The 26,377-nt window shown below is 41.5% G+C and overlaps 1 protein-coding gene across 1 annotated transcript in view; it reads right to left on the bottom strand.

Moving 5' to 3' along the window:
- Window positions 1-12,522: 12,522 nt before the first annotated feature.
- The window catches only part of SUPT3H (SPT3 homolog, SAGA and STAGA complex component), a 281,477-nt gene continuing 267,622 nt past the window's right edge, over window positions 12,523-26,377 (bottom strand). The window contains exon 12 of the mRNA XM_049819342.1: window positions 12,523-14,254. Coding sequence (XP_049675299.1) covers window positions 14,213-14,254 — 42 coding nt within the window. The 3' untranslated portion in view covers window positions 12,523-14,212. The remainder of the gene's footprint in view (window positions 14,255-26,377) is intronic.

The raw sequence follows: 26,377 nt of genomic DNA, 5'->3' as shown, positions 1-26,377 counted from the left end.
ATCCACTTAGGAGCAAAGGAATTGCTTTTAGTGTTTGGATGAATTGGAAGGTAGGGGAATAAATGATCTGAAGGCATCTCTCTTCCAGACATCACCCAGTCCTTTGGAATAATGATCCTACCCCAGATTTCAGCACCCCTCTGAAATGATTTTTTTATCTCCATCCACTCATACCTCCATACCGTTCAGCCACTTCCAAGGGAAAAATTGAGCCCTGTACATCGCTTGCTCCTACTACTTATTTAACACACGATTGCTACCGCAAGACTCCCGCATCTCCCATCTTTCGGATAGCATCGGCATCGTTGCTAAACTCAGACAACGCTAACCATATTTAAAGAATCACTGGTCTTTCTCATTAGGATCCTACAGGATTTGGTTTTCCACAACTACAGCCTCTCCATAGCCATGTTAAAAATAGGCTTGGTAATACTTTTCACATTTGTAGGCTGTCACAAACGGTTAGCAGGGAAGAAGTCATTCAAACGCACATGACTTTATAATTAAGGCACCTAACTCTTATAAAACCCATTTTTCACAGAAGCAGTGACTTTTAATAAAGTGCAGTGGAGCTGTGGGGGATTCTGTGGTTTCTGCGTGCAGGCCTTGTGCGAACATTTCGACCCTCAGCCCCGACCACAGAGACCACAGTCATCAGGAGAAATATTTATTTCCACTCCAGCACTTGTCTGGTCCGGTGGACAAGCCCCTGAGCGTGGAGCCACGAGGCTGAGGGCATGGTACCTTGTGGGAGGCTAACGGTAGTCATTTCCCATCGCTGGGCCTCAGTTTCTCCATCCATAAAATCAGGACGATGATTTCTTCTTCTTTTGAAAGCTGCCTTGAGAGGTAGGGGTGAACTGAGCAAGACGTTATTATTTTTTCAGACAGGGTCACTGAGGCGTGCAGGGGTGACGGTTAACACTAACGAAGTTAGAGAGAGAGCTAGAAATGAAGTCCAGGTATCATGAGTCCCATTCCCAGGCACGCTCCGAGGGATGAAGCTCCTTTTATTTCATGGTCTTGCAGGGAGTAGGATGCAGGAAATTAAAACCTGGAAATTAAACTGATGAAGCTCTTTTATCCAGATCAGCAGTAGGACCACATGGATGAGAGCGCTCTGGCTCTCTCAATGCATGCAGTAACAACATGCTCAAAGCTGGAAAGCCCAGATAAAATTAAAAGAGCCCTGAGATAATCACTAGAAATGAATTTAACTTCCCTGTAACGGATACTCACTTCAGTTCACCTTCCAACCCAAGCCAGGAGAAAATACTTGATTATCAGCGTGATGACAACAGGTCGTTCACGCTGTAAATTAGAAAAGCAGATGTTGCAAGTGCTGCCTGTCAGCATTCACTGCCCTGTCACAGGGCCACGGGTATCGGTGTGAAGGCACTACACGGTGAGAGCACGGAGTTTTGGAGAGATGCGGTCCACCTCTTGCTTGCGATGCCCGTTTGGCTGCAGGTCAGTGTGCCCCTCACCTGGATGCTGGCACCCCAACCCTTCTGTTGCCCAGTTCACCAATAGGTTGAATAATCCCTGCTTTTAACTAGTCCTTTGTCTGCTTTTGAATATGCAAATCGTGACTTTTGGTGGCCATTTGAACTCTTGTTGTGGGATCTCTGTGACAGGTAACAAGCCTTACGGTGAAGGAAAAGGCAATAGATTCATCATTGGCACTTGCAGGCTTCTGACAGTGTCTCATATTCACTTTCCTAATCAGGTGAGGGAAACATGGGTCTAGATAAAACTGCTAGAGAGTGGGGACAAGGCTGTAGGTATATGCACCCAGAGAGCAGTTATCAATGGCTCATTGTCAAAACAGAAAGCGGTGCTGGAAATCCAGAAAACACAACCTGGGAGGACAGATTGATCGAGTTACATTTATTAGCCAAAAGAGAGAGTCTTGGTGGGATATAAGTGCCTTTGGGTACAGAAGAGGCTGTTACAAAGTGCACTGGTACAATCTATCCTCACTGGTACGATAAGAAATACCTTTACATTGCTGCAAAGAAAAATTCAAACCAGACAGGAAAAAAAATTTATGGGGATCAAGAACATCGATAGATTCAAGACTGCGAAATCTCCATCCTTGGGGGTCTTTAAACACAGGGTGGATAAATTTTTGCCCGGAAAAACAAGTATAAAGGACCCTGAATAAGATAGGCAACTCTGCTATAGGCTTTCTGTGTGTGTTTGAATGATGTCCTGAAACTTGATGTGCTTCTGGCCAGGCTTTGTGCATTGGCATCACTTGGGTATAGGCTGCTGGTAGTTCAGTGCAGCATACAGAGACAAGCTACTCTCAGGATGCCTAAAAAATATAAGCTGATTTTACGGCAGGCAAGACTGGGGCTTTTCTAGGAGATGCTGTGGTTGTACAATGCTGCTGAAAGGGCAGATGGGAAAAAAGGAGCAGTTAAACCAAGCGCACAAGGCTGGGTCATGTGCAGACCCGTGTCTTTTCTCTGTGCTTTCCCCAAGGCCATCTCAAACCAGGTCTGGAACAAGCACGTGTATCTCAGCTGTGTGGACACAAAGCACGAAGAACTGGAAAACCAAGTAGCGTGATGTCAGATATTGCAACTCACCCTGTGGCTGATGGACATTCCTGACCCAGCCCCTCCGCTTTCAGCATTTGGCAGATGAGCTGAAGTGGATTTCCCAAAAAGAATGATTTTGACATTTGCTGGGCTGCATTAGGAAAGTAAGCTGGGTCTTTGGCTTACTGGGGCTGAGCGTAAAGCCCAGCAAAGTTAAGAGCATTGGAGAATGGGAAAGAAAAATGGTAAAATTCTCCCAAAGACACACGTGGAGGGGAGGCAGCACAGAGATGGTTTGGGGGTTCTCAGCAAGGGCTTTCCATGGGTAACCTCGGGGGTTTGCGAGACATTTGGGACAGACTGAAGTCGCTCCACTGCCTTCACACCCACCCACAAAACATACAAGCCCCAGAGACTGAATCTCCAGCTGCACAGTCTAACGTGCGACCAGGACTCCTGAATCTTGCACTGGCAGAGGAGATCCCAATTAGGAGGAATATGAGGCCGTGCCTGCTCGTCCCAGCGGTGCTCAGGGCTGGTGCCTGCAGGAATATGTGCTGCTTTGGGATAAGCCCAGGGGAACATAGAGGAAACGTTGTGGGCTCTTATATAGCTCTTTAGAGTTGTGCCGTCCAGTAAATAGTGAATTCACTACAAAACACAGCCCTATCAGTTACTGGGTTCATACACCACATAATAGCTACAATTCACTCTAAATTAAAAATACAATGTAAAATAGATTTAAATATAAAATACACAGAAAAAATGTAATTTCTTTGGGCTCTCCTTCAGTGACTATATGGTAGTAGCAGACATCTTTGGGGAAGGTGCTTTGCAGGGATTAATGGCCAGGTGGGGGTTAATAGGCCACAGCTGCACTACGATCCCCAACTCCACCTCAAATTAATGATCTTCTGAGGACATACCCTTAAATTAGAGGAAATGACAGGTTTAAATTGGCATGTGCCACACACAGCGCAGTGGCAAGCCCAACAGTTAGTATAATTTTTAATATGGCCATAGAAAACACCTTTTTATACTAATAGAATAAATCATGTTCTCAACACCTGGAGTTTACACTAGCCAATCTGTAATAACGTATTAATGCATAGCAGTTGCACATCCTGTTACAGAGCGGCAATAAAATGGTGAGGGACCCAAGGGTAAGGGTATTAGCTCTACCTAGCAAGACTCACTGATGGTTGTAGATCACCACTATCCAACAGTGCAGCTGATTACCTTCAGTGTCACACAACAGACCATTAACTTATTTACCTCCCTAGATGTCCATGGCCTTTTCTTTTTTTCTTCTTTCCTGATCACGTAGCCTTCAATTCAGGAAAACATTCCTATTTACAGTCTTCCTTTAAGGGCGTGCTCTCATTACACCAACTATCAAGCCAGCTTCATGTCAGATGGGTGACAGATGCTGCTCCTGGTCCTTGCAAATGCAGCGATGGTGGCAAGACAGCATATACTTACATCTGCAATGTTAGGGTACTTCTGAGTAGGGTTCAAGGAGAAGTAGGCGTTTGCTAATACCTCCCTGAAAAAAAAAAAGATTACTTTCTTCCTCTCAGAGGTATTCTTCCAAGCTGCCAACGGTGTCAGGCAGACCTCAGTAAATCGGTTATGCACCGGTCCAAGCAATGCTCTGAAAGCAGCACCTTCCTTTCTTAAATGAAAACTTGAAATTCTGATTTCAGCCATGAAGCTGGTGCTTTCCTGACGAGGTTGTTGTAGATTTACAAATATCATCAGCCAAGAAAACTCAAATACTACTATATGTGTGGTACCTGTATTGTTCAGCAACAAATCACAGATTTGGAGAGATAAAATCAGAGCCTGTTTTCATAACTATGGAGCATTTCCATGAGATCACACTTTAATTTTTTGCTTTCTATTGTGTAGAATACAAGAATTGTGTCCAAACCGCAGAGGGAACTCTGAGCCAGTAACTGCCTTTATCAGGACTGAGTGTCTTCCTGAGGCACTAAAATATTTGGGGTTTCCAAATCAGGAGAAACAAACACAGCACTTGATGAAGCAGCTGCTCTACTGCATTCATCTCCGTCTGTGCAAGAAGAAGAAAATAGGTTTTGCAAAGCTGTGGTGGCCAGTTTTTCAGTCACAGAGATATTGCAGCTTCCATACCGTCACCTTTTCATTTGAATTTTGGGGCCTACAGCTTCTCATTATTATAATTACTATTTTAAAAAGACTGGGTCCGCAAATTCATCCCCATGGTACAGCAATAGTGAATTGAGGCACTGAGAGGTCTGGAGGGGAGCCCAGGTCTCCGGAAAGCCACTTCAGCGCCTTCACCTTCAGCATGTGTTGGTGGAGGGGGAGAAAAAGCATCTGCTTTCCTTAAAAAATAAATAAATGAATCAGTAGATGTGCCAAATCTGGTATGATGCAAAATCAATATAAAACCAAACGGTACAGCAAGTGTCTAGGAAAAGCAGGAAAACCCTTATTTCTAGACTTGGAGCGATATCACCAATGATGCCTTTGACAAGGAAATAAACAGGAAAAGCTGAGTTGGCTGAAGGTCTGTAGGAAACAGGGAGGGAAAAGTCCATGTTTACCACATGGAAAAGGACAGACAAAGGTAGCACAGAACTGCATGTTATTTTCAACATTCCCAAAAGAGGACGAGACAGGAGAGAGGGTGAAGACACAACAACACTTAAAAAAGACTTTAAACAAGTACTTACGAGCGTTTCTTTCTGAATGGATTTAGACTGGTTCCCTTTGTCTGCACAAGGCAAGGACAGAACCGGCTCACAGACATTGCTGCAGTTGAACTTTGACAGGTTTTTGTCTTTTTTCTTATCCCCGTACCAAACCTTTATCCAGCCCGAGAGTGGTCTGATGCATCTCTGACGATAAACTTCCAAAGACCTATATGTACGTTTACTGTCTCCACAACTTGCCTCCTCCTGAAACACATTAGGATTACTCTCTTCATAGTTATACAGACAGTCACTGAATTTGGATGAAACATTCAGTCAGGAACTGACAGAAAGAGGGAGATTTTTTGGTTATGCAGGACCCAGTTCTGCAATCAAGATCAATATGAAGTCATTGATAATATGACGGTTAATGGAGAATGGGCAGCAGGGTCCTGCATGAAAAACTGTCAATACAAAAATAGGAGACAATCTAGTGCTTCTGAGCAGAACCTGTGACTCTCATATTCTTATAACCTTAGCTATTTGACCAGAGATTTCACATATTGCTTTATCTGCTGGCTGTCAAATCAAACCTGGGACTGCAAGGTAGACCTGGTCGCCACGGCTGGTACTACAGAACCGGTGTCCCATGCGTACAGCTGCCTTCTCCCAAATAGACAGCGTTAAACGTGTAACCTCAGGTTGGATTTGATGGTTCCCACTTGACAAGGAATTCCTTCTACCATGAGAGCAGCAAGATACTGACCTGCGTGAGCGGAAAACCCACACTTGGAGTTACGAAAGGGTATAACCCATCCCACCAACTTCAAGTAAACTCCTAAGCTCTGCACCTGCAGGTTACCAGTTGCTGATCTGGGAAATGCTCTGTTGGGGTTCACTGCTCTTCCCGCCTAAATGCCAAGGGCTATCATTTAATTCAGTGGAAACAAGGCTTGACCTATAATATGAGCACTTTTTTTGAAAGAAGAAAATGCTACCTTCTCTTCTGATGTAAGTTTGTATCAATACGGGATTCAAAACATACGAGATGATTTTTTTTTTTTTTCCCTCTATATTGCAGGCAAATTGAGGGACTATCTCTGACCTTCCCAGCAAAGTTGAATAGTAATGTTTTTAGTATCCATAAATTTTTGGGTGTCACTTGCTAGTAAAAAGTTGGATAGGAAAAACAGGGGGAAATAGCCTATCCATATGAAAACAATAATCATGTAATATTTATTGTCTGGGATTGAAATGTTTCAAATATTCAAAGCAATAAAACGTCAGGAAAAGCTAGACTTCCTGACGTAAAAAGGCCATAAATTTCTTCCTTCATAAGACACCAGGAGGGGGGAAAAATCAATGTGATATTTTACACGAAGGAGAGAGAAAGAGAGAGAGACAAAAAAAGAAGGAAAGAAAGAAAGAAAGAAAGAAAGAAAGAAGGAAAGAGAGAAAGAAAAGAAAAAATCCACCACCCTTAAATCTAAGTTAAAGCAGTACAGAGCCCCCAGAGGGCACAATCCACTTACCTTTGGGAGTCTGAAGGAAGGAAATGGCAGCCAAGAGCACAACTCATGTATTATAAAATACAAGGAAATTTCAGACACAATTTAAGGGAGCAGTGAGGTATCTCTGCAGTGTCCAGCTCTGACAACTCCCTTCAACATTCAAGCACTATAAAAATACCTGCTGTTGCCCTCGGTGCATAAACTGGGGACTTATACCCAGACCTGTGAGATCTCTCCCTCTCAAACAATATTCTATATTTGACTTAAAAAAATCCCACAACAAACCAACACCGCCACCCCCTCCCACCTTGCAGATTCGAAAATGCCTTTTTCATACAGGAGGTCAGAGATTATTTTTCTAAAACTTCATGAGGCTTCACAAGCTCTTAAAGATCCACAGTGTGACATTAAACTTTGTGCAAGACAAAAATGAATAATACAGACAGCAAAGAAACCGAAGGTTACAAACAAATCAATTCCACGAAGTAAAAATCTTTATCTTTACAAAGGTAAACTACTTTCATTGCAGAGAGAGGGAGGTATCAAAACAGGGTCAGGTTTGCTTTTGGATTTGGAAAAGCAGAGCTGCTTTTTGGAATTAAGTCTTCCTGAAAAAATATGAATATATATTTTCATATTTATTTAATAGATACGCATACAAACAAATACATTTTCTATGCTCCTCCTGCTCACCTCTGACTAAAGTTTTAATAACAGGCTCTTTAAGTGCTGCATTAATTTTGCCCTGCCTTTAGGACCACCAAAGAAACCAACTAAGATGCAAAATCCCTTCAGACTGTGCACCACAAATGCATACCAAAGTGCAAATAAAACAAGCCTCAACAAAATAAAAATGAACCCAGCATCATCTACAAGCCCAGCTTCGACACCGTAAAAAAAACACATACAAAAACTAGCCGTGGCAAAAACTGGGAAGGTTTGGACTTTGGCCAAAAATTCAAAAGTTTGGCTGCTTCTACCAAATTTTATCTAGACTGCCATAACACTGGGAAGACTGGAACCTGCAAGCACGGCCACACCGCCTCTCAACAGTCCATAGCCTTTCCTTCTTCTCCTTTAGTTTGACAGTAGCGTACATTTGATCCCAAGGCAACATTAATTTCCTACATAAGCCCCACTCACAGACACGAGGATAGAGTCCTCTACTTCACAGACACCTGTCCAAAGAGGTTTAACAGGGTTTTGAGCATAGAGACTAACAGATATTTAAAGTCCTGGTAGAATAATCTTCGTACTGCTCCCGTTAACCCATGTGTGGATGGAGCTTTGGCCATTTCTTGGATGATTTTGTGTTACAAGGACAATATTCACACACTCCCTCTCATCTGGACACATCAGCAGAGCAGTGGACTAGCTTAGCTGGCTGCACCTATTTGGGTACCGTGAATAAAAGTAACAACTCGGACACTGCTCCAAAATACATTTGCCCTTAAAATGTGAAAGGTTCTTAACCCACTAGTCAAAAAACAACAGCTGCAGAAAGGCAGAGAGCTGTTTACCACTGTATTGACTCTGAAACCTGACCGCACATGAGAAATAACTATTCTTAACTATTTCACTGCCAAACATATGAGGACAAAGTTCTGATCACCCAAGTGCGGAAATAATCACGAAGTAACTGTCAAATAGGAAAAAAAAAAAAAAAAAAATTTCTCAAGTGACATGTAGGTGAGTCCAGTCAGACCAAGGTTATTTTATTTTGTCTTACCTTGGAATATTCAGTGTTGCGGTTCTTGATCTTCCAGTGGAAGAATCTGTCATGTTTTTTCCTCTTGGGCTTGTGTCTGATTTGCACAGTGAGGAGACAAGTGGGATGCATATGAGCTTGAGGGAGACCTCAAGGCTGACCTCAACTGCTTGTTGTACAAGTTCAAGCCCTACAGAAGCCGTGTATCAATTTTGCCACCATCCCAGAGAAGATGAGTGAGAACAGCACCTTCCATGGAGAAACTGACTTTCAGAGACACCCTTTCCCAGGTGCTAAAAGCACCCCTTAATAATTGCTTCAATTTATTTGTGTTCTGTCTACACCCAAGTCTGCAGAACAGTGAAAATTTAGGACTAGCAAAATGTTGATAACATTCCAAACCAGAGGAATATAAATTCTTTTAATAGTGAAATAAGGGCAAGGTGACATGGAGAACATTAGACAGATCACATCTAATTTACTGAAATAATTTACTCGAAGCTACAACAAGGTTTGTGCAAGCGCAGCAGGTTTCAGCACTGGTATCAGCAGATACACAATGATTTGAGCAAGGGAGCTCAGGGAGAGAAGCTCGGCTGGAGCCTTGCTCCTATAAACGCCGCCTTTCTCCTTCTGCGGCGATGTTTCAGATCTGTTTTCACCTAAGCTTGACACACAGTTGCTGCCATTTCATTTGCAGATCTGAAGAAATCATGTCAGTACAAGAAACACAATAATTTCTTTGCCTTTTTTTTTTTGTTTTGTTTTGTTTTGCAGATTAATTAAATACTTATGGAAATGAGAGCTAAACAGAACTGGTTTGAGCCAACTTGTGTTATTGACTCTTGACTATCTGAATCCCGCTAGGGCTTCAGGTATCTTACACCTTCCCTTCTTCCAGGTCTAGTTATAGGCTGAAAATCAGCCACCACACTTCAGCTGCACTTCATCAGATTCAGACCCAGTTCATTTATTATAAGTTAAATTTTTACTTTATCTTTGAGAACACCCATTGCAGCTGCTGCCCCATTTAAAAGAGGGCATTTACGTTTCTTAATTTTGTTTCTCCTATTATTTCTTGCAGCTCTGGTGCCCTATGCAAAGGCAGGTTGGGAGGAGATCAAGGCACGAAAACTCTGGCACTGGCAAAGTAGGATTTTTTTTAATGAGCACATCCCTTGTGGTGATTTCTGATGCAGAAATCCAGCAGAGTGCGGAGGAGGGAAAGTGTCCCGCAGTCCGTGTTTTGGTGGAAATGTAACGTTTATGTTTCTGCACGAGGTCATTAAGTGGCTGTGGCACATTTCAGCCAGAAGGTTTTAAAGCTTTGAGTCCTGGATTGGATCCAAATTGAGGGATTGCATTCTTCCTCCCCAAATTCCTCTCGTAGATCCAGTTGGATACTGCTTTTGCCACTTTCTCTCCTAACCTGTGGGGCTGGGTTACGTGCTTTCGGATACACCTATCATTTTCACTGCAGAGGGAAGACGACTCAGAGCTGAGAGCATCAGTATGGATTTGGGAAATCCAAGTTTTCTGAAGCATCCCAGGTCTCCCAACACAGGGCCAGTCATTTAGCCCTTCCGTGCCTCAGAAGAAACGGAGATAACAACCCATTATTATTTCAAAGCGGTGCTGCAGGCATAAATACATGGAAGACTGTGAGGCACTCAGATACTGCAGTAATCAAAGTCATACAAGTACCAAAGATTGACACATCACATCTTCACAAAAGTCAGTAAGAAAATCTGCAAAGCATCTGGATGAAGACTAGTCCAGAAATGCACAGATATTGGTATAAGACTCTTGTGCCAATATTTCTGTCTGATAGGAATTAAGATGACTTATCAATCACAAATATAGAAGAGAGCTATAAAATTAAAATGAAACTGTATTATTATAATTTCAGTTCTTGATTGTCCTTATTTATCTTTCCAGCTCTCTTCCGCTACTAATCTATTTCGTTTAGGAGAAATCGTATGTATGGAGCTTGATTACTGAAGAATGGCTATTAATGTAGTGTCTCAGAGTGCTCTCTAGACAGTTAAAAGGCTTTTAACAGTAAAATATGAAGGTTTCCTTCAAATTTGCAGTCAACTGCCTTCTAAAAGTTTGTTTCAGTTGCCAACATTTCCGTGATTTATAGAAGTCAAACTATCTGATTTTTGTCTCCCCACAATAGATGAGAGCTATTTTTGCTTATTATTTTGTAAAGGCAACATCATTATCTTAAGCAGGAAAAAAAAAAAAAAAAAAAAAAGTTAAGAGCTACATTAAAGATACAGCTTTCAAAATAATTTTTTAAGGCATCTGGCCTGATTTAAACCATCAAATTTACATTCAATTCCTTCAGGGATGGCTCCGTTGCTTTGCGCTGGCTCTGTGCCCTCCGAATAAAGCCCTGGATTTAATGCATGCCACCACCGCGTTTCCCTAGCTGCACCGCCGCTCAGTGTAGATATATAGTAGAGGTATAAAAAGCCTAACCTCGGACAAGATGATTCACTTAGGCAAACCTCCCCCCCCCCTATAACTGTGTAAGTTTCAACTAGAGGTTAGACTTGTGACTAATGTCACTATCTATTTATTCTTAAATTATTAGTAGAAGTGTTTATGTACTATGAAACATTCTGTATGAGCTAGACAGGAAGCTATAAAACATTTTATGAGATCTACACACGGCTGATGGCAGAACGTTAATACAACACTAAGGTTCATCTAAATTCAAGAAGTGCCAGAAACCCCTATTTTTTTTATTTTTTTTTTTTCCCCCAGTGAGATCTTCACTTGACAAAGAGAAGTGTACTCTGAAAACCCAGGGGGGCCAAATTCTGCAAGGTCCTGAGTGTCTCCGGAGAAATATGCAGCACTGTCAGCCTCTCCCGATTTCCAGGTGAAGGCAAGAGCCTTTTAAAGGGCTTTATTTTCTCGGAAGAAAGCCTGAGGAAGGACAGGTCAGGAAATGAGATGAAGCGCAATTAGAAATCTGCGTTGTGCCTGCCTCACCTCTGACAATTTTCAAGTTGAATTATTATCCCTGTTTTGTGGATGGCTGGACTAAGGAAACCAAAAAACCCTAGGTGATATAACCACACAGCAAGGCAGATATCGAACTGTGAGAAAAATCTCATACTCCTTTAAATGTTATGCAGTCTTATTCCACTGAAATCGGTTCTGTTTCCCTTCTTCAGGTGACTAATGACGTGTTAAATAATCAGCATAACCTGATTCAGTTACTATAAATCCTTGCTAAGTATCAAAATGATTTGCAAGCTGAAATTACACAAGCACAAAGCTATTTGTACGCAGCCGTTAATTGAACCTCAAACTGATTTTTATACATATAATAAAGAAAAAAGTTTAAGATACTTTTAAGTGCAGTCCCAGCTTAAACATACATCTCTGCTTCTGCAGCACGTAAAGTGGTGCTAAGACACACCCCGTATGCACCACGAGTCCTACTGGTCTCGTTTTTGCTTTAAACAGAGTTAAAAAAACCTCCGAAGATGAGAAAAAAAGCGATTACTTCCCAAAATAAGAATAAACTGGGTTAGTCCAAGATAGGGAGACATAACCTACCTTGTTTTACTCTAAATTCAGCTCACTGACTTGTGTAGAGAAGTGAAAGGTTATTATATGGGTTTACTGGGCAAACCCAGATTTTATAAATAATTGCCTGTCAGACTGTTCAAGATAGACAAACATACAGCAGACCAACAAAAACATGATCTGTCATATTTCGGAGAGAAATGTATGTTGAGTCTTCATTCTCTGGGACTTTAAGTAGACCAGTAAAAAATAAGTGCCAGTATTTTTCCTGCTTATGCATATTTTAAAATGTAAAATCTGGGAGAGATACAGCTACGGAAGGAATTTTGATTCCAGTACCCAGTGCCCGAAACAGTTTCTTCTGTCTGTATCCCTGCAGATCGAAACCAAATACAATAAATGCTGGTATCCTTTTAAAAAGTCTGGATGTTTACAGCAAGCATATAATTTTCCATGATTAAGGACGCCAACAAAAATAAGAGTGATGATAAAAAGAAAAGTTTAATCATATATTTCAAGAAGCACAGATGGAACATCAGAAAACTTCCCCCCCTCTTTTAATACACTGCATTGTACACATTACTTTTAGTCCTTTACACACAGATTAATTCCAGAAAAGAGAAGCGTAAGCAGGTGAAAGAAAAAAGCTATTTATGAACAGCAGTAATATTTGACGTACAAAGTTCACTTTCACGATATTTTGGTTGCGAAGGGAAGAGACATTTTTCTGTTTATTTAGAATATGTATTTTTTTCTAAAAGTCTTTGCAAGCAGGTCCAGGAAAGCAGGGCAACAAAACCACTTACAAATGACCACAAAGAGCATACAGTGGGAGTAAAAATTAAGACCTCACATACTAAGCACAAAAGAGGAGGACGGCTGCACTGGAGGAAAGTAATATTTTGCTGATCTCCTCTCGATCCCTTGAGTGCTCTGTCTTAATTTGAGGTTTAAGTTAGATTTCAAGCCTCGGCTAAGAGCGGCCGAAGCAGACCCCGGGGGCCGAAGGGGTACCACAGGGACACCAGCAGTACACGCCTGCAGATCCTGACGACGGGCTGAAGCACGAGCCCTTTCCTCTGGTCAAGCATCATCGTGGTTAGCTCTATATTTGTACAGTTTTTATGGGAAGAAATGAATGTGTTTGTGAGGCCAGCAAAGGCTGGAGGAGCAGGGGACGGGAAGAAGCGTAGAGGGAGGGACTGAGATTTAAAAAATAAAGCTGAAAACAAACAACGTGAACTAAAATATAAAAAAGGCAAAAAAGAGCCCGTTTCTTCTCTAACCAAATCCAACAGTAACGCTGCCTTTGTCAACAACAGAGACAACATCTGCTTCCTGCAGCAAACGCTGAGCAAGTACATAACGTTAAACCTTTGCCTAGAACCACTGGGACAGACACGGTTATTTCAAATCCTCAGGATGTATTTTTCTAAATAGGGGCCCGATCCAGTGCCAAATCACTGCAAAGGCTTTCCTTGATTTCAGAGAATGACGGCTTGAGCCTTAGGAGATGTAAATATGGAGAACTTGGGACTGACCACTTAGTCTATCCTTGGGTCTGCAGAAAGACGAGCCTCTAACTGGTAAAGTACGGTTTACCTGAACTTTTTTCCGAGTATCTTTGGATCTGGACTCGCTACTACTCTCATCAAGAAGCAGCTCACTGGGTTAAACCGGGTTACGCTGTCTGAACACTTCAAAATTAGCTGAGAGAAATCAGTGGAAAATAGTGGAAAGCAGTTTTTCTTTTTGTAAAAATCACAAGGAAAACCTATAGAACCTTTATATAACCTATATAACCCAGTCTATCTCTGGCCTCTTTCTGCCCCATCCTGCTTTACAAAAAAACATCTCTAGGAGAACATACAGACTTCCAAACACTTAAATAAAAACGACATCCTTTTTCAGAAAGAGGCTGACAGCAGCAAGTCCCCTGCAAACTTCAGCATTGTCTGATCTGTATTCTTGTCCACCTACACGCTATCCCAAACATCCTGCCATTAATTAGCTAAATGTTCCAGCTAGTAAACAAGAATAACGATTGAGGGGGCTGGAAAAAGAGACAGAGTCAGCCAGCAGATAGTCACAACAAACCAGCCCACTCACTGGTACACGGAGACATCGGAGCTTGTATTTTTTTTTCCTTCCACGGAGGGGAAAAGAAAATCACCTTAATATAACACTGTCTTTCCTGTTGCTGCAGCCACATCCATATTAGCAGGCGAGAAAAGTCATCCCGTTCCTGCGGTAGGCACTCTGTCAAAGAAAGAGAAAATCTGTAATGAATTATCACGTTAACTTAAACAAGGGAAGAAGGCAGAGAGAAAGGCAAGGCTTTCTTCCTGTTTTGTAGACGATTCTGGCTGCAATCTAATAGTGTGCTTAATCTGAACATTTCTGGTGGGGAAGCTATAAGCGACCACTTTGTCTATTAAAAAATCAGTGTGGTTAACAAGTGGTTAGTGGCTCTATTTCAGGAGAGCAAGAGATATGCAAAAATGTAACATCCTATTTTGTTAATTGCCTGCAAAATAGATGAGGCCAAAAACACGCTATTATGCTGAATCTGTTTGTCCTTTATAAGCACGTGTGCTCTATTCACTATGTTCAAGAATCATTTCTAACCTATCTTAATAGTCTAAAAATTACTGAATAATTACAGTTTTCCAAACCTTATTTATAGTCTGAGTCTAAAGCCAAATAAACAGACACTGGTATAATCCCCACCCGCCAAAACCAAATTAATCTTAAAGGCCCTCTGGTCAGTACAAAATAACTTGATATCCTGTATATTGTAACCTGGGATCAAGTGTTTCTAATGGTAAAGAAGCACAAGGGTTAAAGAGCATTTGAGGAAACAATTTTAAAAGATCCTGTGACACTGTCTCACTAAAATACCTTTCATGCATTTTTAACATCTCTTCTGAATCAATATAGGAAACTATGCCTTTTTACACCAGGCACACTGGAAACCCTATATTTTAAGGGGATATTCTCAGTTTAAAAATGTTTAAAAATGCTTGGGGTTTGGGTTTTTTTTGTGATATTAATGATATCTTCAAAGAGGAAAGGAGTTTAAATACTTCTGCTTTATTTGGTTCACCTTCAGCAGTCATTCAGTTTTGAAAATGAAAATATAGTCATCTCTTTCATTACAGTTAGTGCTTCGTCAGATTTATTTTGTACCTCTTAAGTTCAAGCACTTAGGAAGTGCCATATATAACTCCCATTTTTAGTGGCTCTACCAATTTCCGAATTAATTTCAGCGAGATCAATTTCTCCTCCCCTAAACTAGAATTAGAGGAGTATCATTAAGAGCGAAGGATAACCTCAAACAACTTTGTCTATAAATAGTATTTATACTGAACTGTAAGGAAATGGTTTCAAAAACAGCAAGCATGTATTCAGAGAGACATTTACAGACACTGAATATGCAAAAGGAAATATGTACAAGATGTTCATTACGGCATCCTTTACATTAACACCATACTTCAATATAAAGATCTAGCAGCATATGGCATTAAAGTCACAGAGCAGAATATTAGCTCTGGGATATATAGCCAGTCATCAGACATGACAGTATCACCGCAAACAAAATGAAAAATAAATCCAAAGGCTCTATACCCAAACATGAAATGCACAAAAACAGACTAGCCAATAATTTTGAAAGGATCCAATATATTCCCACAACCACAAGCATCAAATCCAAGGGAGTTTGGATCTGCAGCTTGCCCAAACCATTATGGCTGGCATTTTGAAGTCGAGGCAAAAGTAATGTTTTCAGCTGCTTGACCCCGATATTTTTACAGAGCTTTATAACCCAAGTGACAACCTTTAACACATAAACAAAATATTCAGGGCTATTGTGCAGTTTGCTTGAAGATAAATGAACCCGAATATAAAGTTGGATCCACATGAAAGATAAAAGGTTGAATTTTGCGAAAGGAATTTTGGTTGCAAAGCAAAGTTGGGCTTGGCTGGGCTCACCTGGGAAATAATGAAGTTTAACATTTTCCAACATAGGCAATATTATACGGTTAGTTATATCCCTGAAAAGGTCATTTTAGAAGCAACTTTCAGAGGAGGGAGGATAACACCTTCAGAAAGTTGACACACCCACCAGTCTATATTTAGCAATATATTATAACTAGTGTGGCTATAGTTAGGATTGAAAACTATTTCCTACTTAACTCCCTGTTTCACATTCTTTAAACTTTCTGAAACATTTGCCCTTGGGCTGAAATTTCCTCTACTTTAATCTCCGCCTGAAGTTCAATTTCTTTGGAAAGGACCAACAAAATTCCTTAAGCCATTTTGAAGTTCAGCAATAATGAAAACAACACATTTTTCCTTCCCTAGCCAGAGAAAGTGATTCTGATACATGCATATTTTATTACAGAATTTAGCCATAAATTGAAGCATTTTACCCAGAAACAATCTTTACCTTCAACCTCAGCTTAAAGGTAACTGTTTTGAAAATCAGTATTTCAGAGGAGGGAGTTTGATTCATCCCATTCCATACCAAGATAACACTTCGTTCGTATTTTGATACATTACAAGATAATAAAGGTTAACCTCTGAAATGCTTTTATGCATAGCAGAACTATTTTACAGTGATCCCATAGTTCTGAGTTACACCATATATCTTTAAGATACATACAGCTGAATTGGTGATATTAAAAGACGTATCTTTACATGCCAAGAATTGTGAAGAGAAAGAACAAGATGTTTTTTATAAAACTTGCATGTGTATGTGCCCTTGCAAGAGAGAGTTCGTACGTATGTGTCAGTCATTTAATGCGGTTTGATATAATGTAAAGGGTTTGGATGACACTTCTGGGTGCTTTATGCCACTTTGGCAGTATCCATTTTTTTTTAAAAAAACACGATTATTTGGCTCAGAATTACAGAGAGAGGATGATGCAGACTCTTGATGTGGGATTAAAATGGCAAGCCATAGCTGCATCCATTTTGCTGGGTACGTCTTGCTATAGCCCAATGTCAGGAGATAACATAAGCCCACGGTCCCTCCTGGAGCCCTTTTTGGAAAAGTGTCTACTGCATCCAAATATTTTTGTGTGCTGTCTCTCCAAATTTACTGTCTACCAGCCTGTGCTTTGATTTTTCCTGCTGTGGCCTGACTCTTTGCCATGGCTGAAGGTCCGTCAGGCTGTTACTGTAACCGCTCTGTGCACAGGTGGCCAAGGGACCACCTTTTAGAGAGGGAAATCACCTAGCTTGGCACAAATTCGGTAGTTCGCCTTCCCAGAAAGGATTCCAGCCTCTGAAAAGTTGATATAACCTTATTTGGCCAATCTAGCCCTCACAGAAACTCTTCTTGCTCCTTGCAATTATACGACAAGATTTTGCATCCCTTTCTCTGACCCCGTTAGAGGTGAAAGGACAGATTGCTGCTACCCACAACCAGAGGGTAGGCAGGCTGGACCAAAGTGAAAGCAGAAACACGACCTTCATCTTGCCCAGTCCACTCTTGCCACTTGCTCCCATTTAGGGGAGCGCCATGCTGATTTTGCTGCTTAGTCCTCTACTGCCCAGTCCTGACCCCAGCCCATCTAGGCACCAGGTGAAGAACCTTCTCATGGCATCTCAGGCATCCTCTATTTGGCTGTAGTATAGGAACCCTACCTTCAAAATGATGCTCCTTCAAGTTATCAAAGCACATTGGATTCTGATCTAAAGATCTTCTCTAGGAATGCTATCATTATTTAATCAATGAAGACAGGTTTTTTTTCCAGCAGTCTGAAAGGAGGTACAATGAAGCAGAAAAGATGAGCAGTCCTCACGGCTGTCAGTCACCTAAAAGCAAGACCAAGCTTTGCCTTTAGTTTGGTGAAAGAAGGAAAAACTAACAGCTTAAAAAGGCAACCTGGAACAAGAGGCCATGCTCAAGTAACTCCTCAAATTTCATGAAAAATCATCCATTTTCTACTCTCTTTTTTGGTCCCATGTCTCTCCTGTAGTGGTGGCCTGAGGTAGCGTATTACGAAGGACCACCAAGAACCTTTCCATGAAGAGGGCAGCAAAACTCCTGTCCTCACAGTACAGTAGGTCACATGAAATGAAACAGTTTACTGAAGAGTTCATACGACCAATTTAGGGGCAGATAAACACGTGTTTATTAACACAAATATACTGAAGCTGTGATTTACAGAAACAAGTCCCAGCCAAACCTGAAGATGTGAGTACTCCTCAGTTAAGTGACATATCAGGTTAGAAACTAAGACTTCTGAACAGGCACCTTAGCTAGAAATGGTTCCCAGTTAGCAATTTACACCAGTGCGTAATTTCACAGCTGTAGCATGATGAGAAAGAATCATTTTGGCGAGGAAAAGAAACAGCTGTGATTTTTGAGTGGGCTGATGTTTAAATCTTTTTTGGGATAAAATTTGGAAAGTCTAGAGTAAAACACCTCCAGTGGGCATCCGAGACGCTAAAGTTTACTGGGCCAAATCCTCCACTGGGTTAAGTCTGCAGTTCTGCTTACATTAAAGCTAAGGCACAATGTCATACCACAGGTCTGTTGTATCACTTAAAGATGATAAATCCTGAATTATAGGTCCTGTATAAGCAAGTTACAGAACAGCATTTTTAAAACTTCAAGTCTCCCTTTCTTGGTGTCCTCTTGTATGTGTGTGGGCAAGTGGTTTAATTACAATGCATAAAGTGGAATGGCAGACAGAGACATCCAAATCAAAGAGCAAGTCCTGGCTGAACTTCATTAGCAAACATAAATACAAATAGGCACATCTTGTTTGTGACATGCCACGGTCCTTTCCTCCTTTGGTAATTTTACTGTATTCTCTTATATTTGCATAAATGTAAATCAAACCATATGACTTGAACAGGCTTATGATAGGGGAATCATATGCAAAACTTCTTTTCATTAAGTAATTCTCTTCATGCAGTCTTACAATGTTACTGTGAAAATCAGGGAGGATTGGATCTCAGACAGTGAAAGCCTTTATTTAAGAACAGTGGAGGGAGCCCTGCCCTTTAAATAAGAGACGTTCTTGGATCAGACACTGGCTGGCAGGATGGAAAAAAGGATGTAGCATTAACTTTCATTCCATTCCAAATAACCTGGAACCCATAAACCACAAAGATTCTCTAATTTTAAATCTGCTCCTTTTCTCCCTGTGTCTTCTTTCCATTTTATTTGGGGAATGTTAACTTTGAAATTTCATTAGCCCGCCATAATATCAAACAAGTCTTCCTGGACAGATTCATAGCTCTTTGTACATAAAAAAAATCTACATTAGAACCTCTGTGATTAAAAGGTTACTCCTCTAATTTTTCCCAGCCTGCATAGACAAACCACATGCAAAGAAGTGTCAGCTTATTTAGAGATTAAAATAATAATTAGTTTAGGAGGCAAAATATAAGCAACGTTGTTTAAAAAAGAAAATCCATATGTTGTTTAGAATTAGTTGCTTCTGTTTAAGTTTAAATAAATTTGTGCGGACATAAACTCTTCTTATTAAAAGTGCATACATGTTGCAAAAGAAATATAACGGATAATTCTCTCTCCAATTTAAAACAATAGCACCGAAGGCTCTAATTCTACAAACCCATCTTTAATCAGTAGCCAAAGCACAGATGTCTGATATTACTCAGAGGGTGAGGGAACGTTTTATGTGTATAATATCTAGTACATGGTCAATAATGAATAACAAATCCCAAATATATATCTGTGAACACCCAGGTTTAGTAGATTACGAACTCGTACGACGCTCTGGATGATCTGCCCTGCTGTATTCACGAAATCTCATGGATTTCATTTACGATGGGGCCAGACCGCCGTGCTGAAAGCTACAGCATCCATTTATCCTTACAGGAATGCTCCCTCTGGAAGCACAACCACATTTGTGCTTAAGCGAGCCCCCGAGAAACGGCCGTTAGGTGTAAGAAGTGCCAACAGAACAACTTTATTACCCCTCAGGTCTGTTCCCCGAGTCTTGCACCGTCCAGTGAGACACCGGCGACAGCAGCGGGTTCCCCGCCGTGAGTACCTGCCCTCCGGGAAAGGGGGGGGCCGAGATCACCAGCACGCTTCGCGTAGGCGACCACGAACATCACGCACTGATAAAAGCACTGCTTCAGTAAACCACCCTTCAACGGCTTGTAACAAAATGCTTTCCAGCGAAGTCAGTTCTGGGCTTTGGTTTACCTTTTATCTGCCAGCGGCGTAAACCTTTTCAATAATCACATAAAACTGTGTTGCTGCGTCCAGGAACAAGATATATCCAAGATACATCATCCAAGTCTGTTAAAGAACATAGTCTAGATCTCAGCTACCCAGCTCTTTTATTGTTGCTCTCTGCTGCTGGGAATAACGACATTCCCAAGGCTGATGGAAACATAGAATCTCTGAAAAACAAGGACCAAATGTATTTTTCAGACACCTCATGCAATACCAACCAGTGGAAGGAGAACAAAATGTAGGGCTTGTATGGCTGTCCTTCAGCTCATTTGGCCAAATTTGCAATGCTGCAGTTAACTAGCAAACGCTGTTCTCAGGGCTGGGCTGGTATTATAAGAAAGAAAAACAAGGCAAAAGGATCATGGCTTCTGTTGCAGCAAGAACTGGGGTGTGGGAGTGGGGTACCAATGTCTGCCAAAAGAAAAAAAGAACAAAATTGGTAGGGAGAGATCATTTTAAGTTTCTCAGAGGGTACTGTAAACAGTGGAGAAAGAAGGGAAAAAATGGAACTATAAAACAATACTTGGCAGCCAGCTTTGCAAAACAAACATATTTTCACAAAGTTCTTCCCATCACTGCCACCAGCTTTAATAGGCTTTATTTGTCTGAGAGCAAGAAACCCTTTTTAATTGTCAGAGAAAAGGCGACGCTGCTTCGCACACATAGAAATTCCTCTTCTGAGCCCTACTTCAACCAGACGCTGCTCTCCGTTCACAGTCAGAGGCAGGAATTCCTTCCCCCGGGCTGCAAAAACCTGTAGCTGGGCTCCATCACCACCCTTCCCTGCTCTGAGGGAGCGAGCCGCTTCTCCTGCGGAGCAAGCCAAAATCCAGCAAGTTATTATTGCCGTGGGCCCGTAACTGCCCGTGCCGCGCTACTGGCAAAGCACACGGCAGGTCTCCACGGGGCACCAGACCTCGATGGATACGACCCGCTGGACCCCAGCGCGACTGGGAAAGCTTAATCCCCGCCACCGCAATGGAAATGCAGTGGTTCCCGAGGATTCCTGATCTCCTCGCGAGCGTCGCGATTAGTTCACTAATAGTTTTACCGCCTTACGTCAAACTGGTCAAAACGCTTTGAGTTGCTCAGAGGCCAACGTCTCTCCTCTTCCGATGTGTCTCAACTTGCTGCTTTAGCTGTACGGCAGCAATAATGTATGCGGGCAACTTTATTATGTCTGAGAATGAAATTGCAGCGAGAAGCCTTGAGACATGCAAAGAAAAGACTTCAGGTATGGTTAGATACTGAAACCTCTGGTTTATGACTCAGGGCACGGCACAGTCACAGCACTCCCATGTGAAAATATACCACTCACAATAAAACATTCCTCAGCCTGAGAGCAATTCAGCATGACATAACCTGGACGGCTCCCTCTCTCCAAGGATGGCATTTCTTGACTTTTTAAGGCTTCCTTCTACTGCTGCAGAGGCTCAGGTGTTTTTTTTCCCTGTAGGAAGTGACAGAAGAGGTTAAATTGCCCCTCCATGTCACTACTGCTCACGAGCTCAGCATATGATTTTTAGCAAATTTATTTGGAAAGAATATGGTGTGGTACAGTCGTCTGAGTACAAGGGCAGGAGCCAGGGCTGGGCTCAGCTCCCAGCTCTGACACTTACTTGCTGTGTGGCCTCAGACAAACCACTTAATGTCTCTGTGTTTCGATTTCCCCTGCCTTTGAAACAGAAATACTATCACTCAGTAAAAACCTTTTTTGAGGATTGCTTGATTACAGAGCTAATACACGGCATTTTGAAAACACTGTATGCTATTCCATAATTATTATTTTCATTACATTGTATCTTCCATTATAGTGGCTAACATACCAGATGTACAGAAACGGATGCTGAAATCGGCAGTTATTGGATAGGAGGGGCGGGTATTACTTTGAAATAAATTAAATTATTGGGGCAAACCGAGACAGTTCACCTACATTCTTTTCCTGAAACTGTAATGAAAAGGAGCATCTAATGACATTTTGCAACACACTTCTCTTCCCCCACCCCCTGAAAACATCCTGTGAATGCTCTCTGCAGAGGGCACAGCATCCCTGTTCTTCCTTTGATTCAATGGAGCATTTCACCGGGGAAATGCGAACCCAAGCAACAACGCAGGGCAGAGAGCGAGTCAGACTGTAAACAGAGAAATTTTCTCAGGCTCCCAGGCCCTTTGCTGGTGGCGGCATTCGGGTGCGGCCACTTCTAGCCGTGCTCCTTACTGACTGATGCACTCTGTCTGCAGCCGGGTGCCTGCTCACCGGAGCGGTGGGAGGTAAGAGGAATTAAGGTAATGCATCAGTGGTTGCCAGTGGAGGAGATGGGAAGGGAAAAAAAAAAGGCAAAAGGAAAAAAAAAAAAAGGCAAAAGAAATATACTATTTCAATCAAAGTCTGAAATTTGTAGAAGTGGTTTTGGTCTCAATATAGAAAAAATATTTATCCAAGAAACTCCTGCTCGGGTGCGAACATCCTACTTCTAGTGGGATTTTGTTTGGCAAAGTGCTGTGAAAGAGTGGAAGCTAATACAGAGCATGTCTATAAACAAATATATTTATTTAGTACAGATTGACACATTCACTAGAGTATTTCAGTGATTACACGTGTAAAACTATTTCCTATAGTGGTTTCCTTTTGTGATTCTGCTAATTTATTCAATCCACCCCATTTTCATGCATTGAATGTTATGAGCCATTTCAGCCACCCAGACTGAAATGCGCGTTTGGAGACTACATGCCTGTTTTTTCATTTCATCATCTACACATAATTATTTGGTGATATTAGGAATTCGAGCTCAAATGGAAGCCAACCAACATTTTAATAGCTTAAAAATCATACAAAATGAAGTCTGCCCTGAGGTTAATGAATAAGAGCCAAATCTTGAGGCTCTTGCTCAGTTTCTACTCACTCCTTATTCAGGCAAAAGTTGAATCAATTGTAGTTGGACTGATTAAAAACAGAAGAACATATATTTGGACCTTTCTCTCAGGTAAAACTGAATAAATTACCTAGGATTAGGCTGCAGAATGGCATCCCATCGATCTTTCACGTGTATTTCTGCAATACGCTGGAGAAAAAATCCAAGTGCTGAGGCAGTTTAACCAGTTAAAACAATACTTTAGCAGCAGAATAAATTATTATGCACTACCAGCTTTTATGGCATTTATATTAGAAATAGCCCCGAATCAAAACACATTTTCTGGTCCTTCCTGAACGTCTGAAGACCAGGATCAAATCCAAACTTAAAAAATGGTCCGGTAGGTATGAAAGCCAAACGCCCTTATCCTTCAAAAGAAAGCTCCATCCCCAATTTGAACTTTAATCCAGGCATACATTGATAGAGTTATTTGATTTTTGATGACGGGAAGTATTTATAATTTAGGCAATTAAAAGTTATTCTTTAATTATATGCAGGATGTCCTACTCCTTATGCAAAGAATGCAATGTGCCTGTAAAAAATATAAAGCAGAGCAGTTAATTCCTTTGAACAGTTAACACTTTGCTTGTAATTGGTGATAATCACAGAAAGATGCTCCTCCCTTCAGTAACAACCCATTTAGTATTGGCCAGCCATGTCAAAGTAATGACACATTTATCCCATTCAAGCCAGATCTAAGCATGAGGATGTGGAAAAGAAAGGAGTATGAAGAACAGATTTCTTCAGTATGTGCAAAGCGAATAAGAGAAGGAAAAAAGTCAATGTCAGGAACGATCTGGTCATCTGTGAACAATACCAGGTCCCCTGACTCGGTCTGTGTGACAGTGGCCCTGTCACTACTATCCCCTGACAGCCTACAAGTAGGATCTCAATGCTGAAATGTGCCGAGCGCTTGAAGAGCTCGACTGTGGGTGGCTTCATTTGTAAACGGGCAAGTGGGGACACGTGAAGCAGGCGCTCTCCTCCTCTTCACCACTCGTGCTGCAGGGACTGGTCCTGCTGCCCCAGGACCGGGGTCTCTCCCCAGCAGTTCCTAACAGCGGCTACCTGCAGGACAGACAGACAGACTCCTTCACCTATTTAGACAGGGGTCTAACGAGCACTAACGAGCGCTAACGGCACGTTGGCCAGCATGGGAAGACTCATCAAAGCCTTGCAGGCTCCCGCGGAAGGCAGCCTGTCCAGAAAAGAGCCCTTGCTGCACCGTCAAAGAGCTTCTGGCAAGTTACGAGCTGCAAGGATGTACTAAGAAACCTGGGATCCCAGGGAAGGACAGGCTTTTTTTTTACATTATACTTTTAAAATGACATTATATCCACATTCATATGTTGGAAAAGCTCGTTCACAAGGCACGATGAACTTCTAGTCTCTCTAACGTGTGGCTCAAGTTATCTATAATCTTTCCAAATGTCTTTCTGTCTGCCTATTCCTTATCTGCCTAACGTCTTGGCAAAACGGGCCGTCCCAGAGACACCGGACGGCTGCTGAGAATAGCAGAATTCCAAAACGTCCTTCCTAGAATTGGCTAAAAATTCCTTTTGGTCGTTTCTGGTTGATTGGTCTGTGGAGGGAGCAATAATATTTACTTTGCGAAGAAAATGAAGTAACTAGGCGACTCTGAACTTTCACACTGTACTCCCTCTCCACAGACCCACTTACACACATTACTTGCTACGGCACACTTTACTTAAATGAAACTTTTTTTGAAATGCTAGTTCAGACTAACAATATCTCGGCGGTCTGACCCATCCCATCAAACTCTCTCTTCTTCTGTATCACATCTCATCTTTTTCTTTTGTACCCCGCTCTACAGAAGACATACATTTATATGCATATCTATGAAATCGATACTTGTCTGAAAACAAACTGGCCAGGCCATGAGATTCTTCTGGCTGATTGCCATTGTTCAGTCATTAAATATAGGCTTACGAATAGGGAGATGGATTACCCGCTTGTAACTCCATCAAGGGCTTTTCATGATATCGCAGCCCATATTTTTTTAATAACGTTGAGGAATATTTAAATCCTGTATGAGAGTTTTTTCATAAGTACTTCTTTGATGTTAGAACATTTTGATTTGTGTGCATGCTGACACCAGAACAGCTCGATTACTGCATGTTCATTTATCAAAGAGTGTGGGGTCGATCCCGTTCGGATGCGCAATTATTGCATCAAATACATAACATGCGCTCATCATGCTGACAGCAACACCCCCACTTCCGATGGCTGGAAATACAAGAACAGTAAATAATTACTGTAAAGGAAGAGTTAGTTAGGTCTCGTTAAACGTTATTGTTACTAAAGCAATAAAGAGTTTAAATTAAAAAAAGCAGAAAGGTGGTAGGGGAATTACTGAGCCCCAAACCTAGAACACATTGCAGTTCCTGGTCTTAAAGCTAATGGGACCCAGTGGATCCAGACTTCAGCAAAGAGACAGCGCGTTGTCTCAGTCACATTATTTATTGTACTCGTGTAACTCCCTTTTTCTTTGTTTCTCCTCTTCCCTCCAGCAGAATGGCTGCTGGTAAGATGGCAATGTCAAATCCAGGTTTTCGGCTCTCCAGTAGCTCTGAATTTCCTGGCTTTTGTGGACTGAAATCAGACCCTTAACATCGCTCATGTGCATTTTGTTTTGGGTAATTGACATTAATTTTTAGGTTGCATCACCGACATCAATCAGCGCTGTTCTCAGAGGACTAGAGTTAAGGGGCCACAATAAAAGGGCATGATATTGTTTCTTTTGTTTTATTTTTGGAGGACTTTGACTACTCTATACTTTTCCAGTCGATGTTACATTCTTTTTGTGTGAGACAGTGTAAAACATTACTGCCTGTCTTGTTTAAAAGAATACTTTGGTATTACGGTAAATGGCTCTAGAGGCTGGGACAGTCAACCCTGGTAAAAATTCAAGTTGATGATACCTTTTGTCTATGTAACACTTTGAAGAAACTATGAAACAGCAACACATTTCTTTAGAAAGAGCTATGTTGCCCGTTACAGATGTTTTCCATATGGTAAGTAGAAGGTTGGCCCCTTCCCCCTCCACTCATCAGTGTTCTCACATCGTAGAAGGCATCTACAAAGACAACACGGCTGTAAATGATACTGCACAGAAGCCTCCATCAGCACGTACTGAAAAAGAACAAGCTGATTTTCATTGTACAGGGCAGGAGTACGCACCATTGTAGCCCATTTACGGTGAGGATTTTGACTCTTCAGCCTCCC

This window comes from Accipiter gentilis, chromosome 16 (genome assembly GCF_929443795.1).
Source record: "Accipiter gentilis chromosome 16, bAccGen1.1, whole genome shotgun sequence".
NCBI classification, from domain to species: domain Eukaryota; kingdom Metazoa; phylum Chordata; class Aves; order Accipitriformes; family Accipitridae; genus Astur; species Astur gentilis.
The sequence above is the reverse complement of the archived record's forward strand: the minus strand, read 5'-3'. Positions and strand labels throughout refer to the sequence as shown.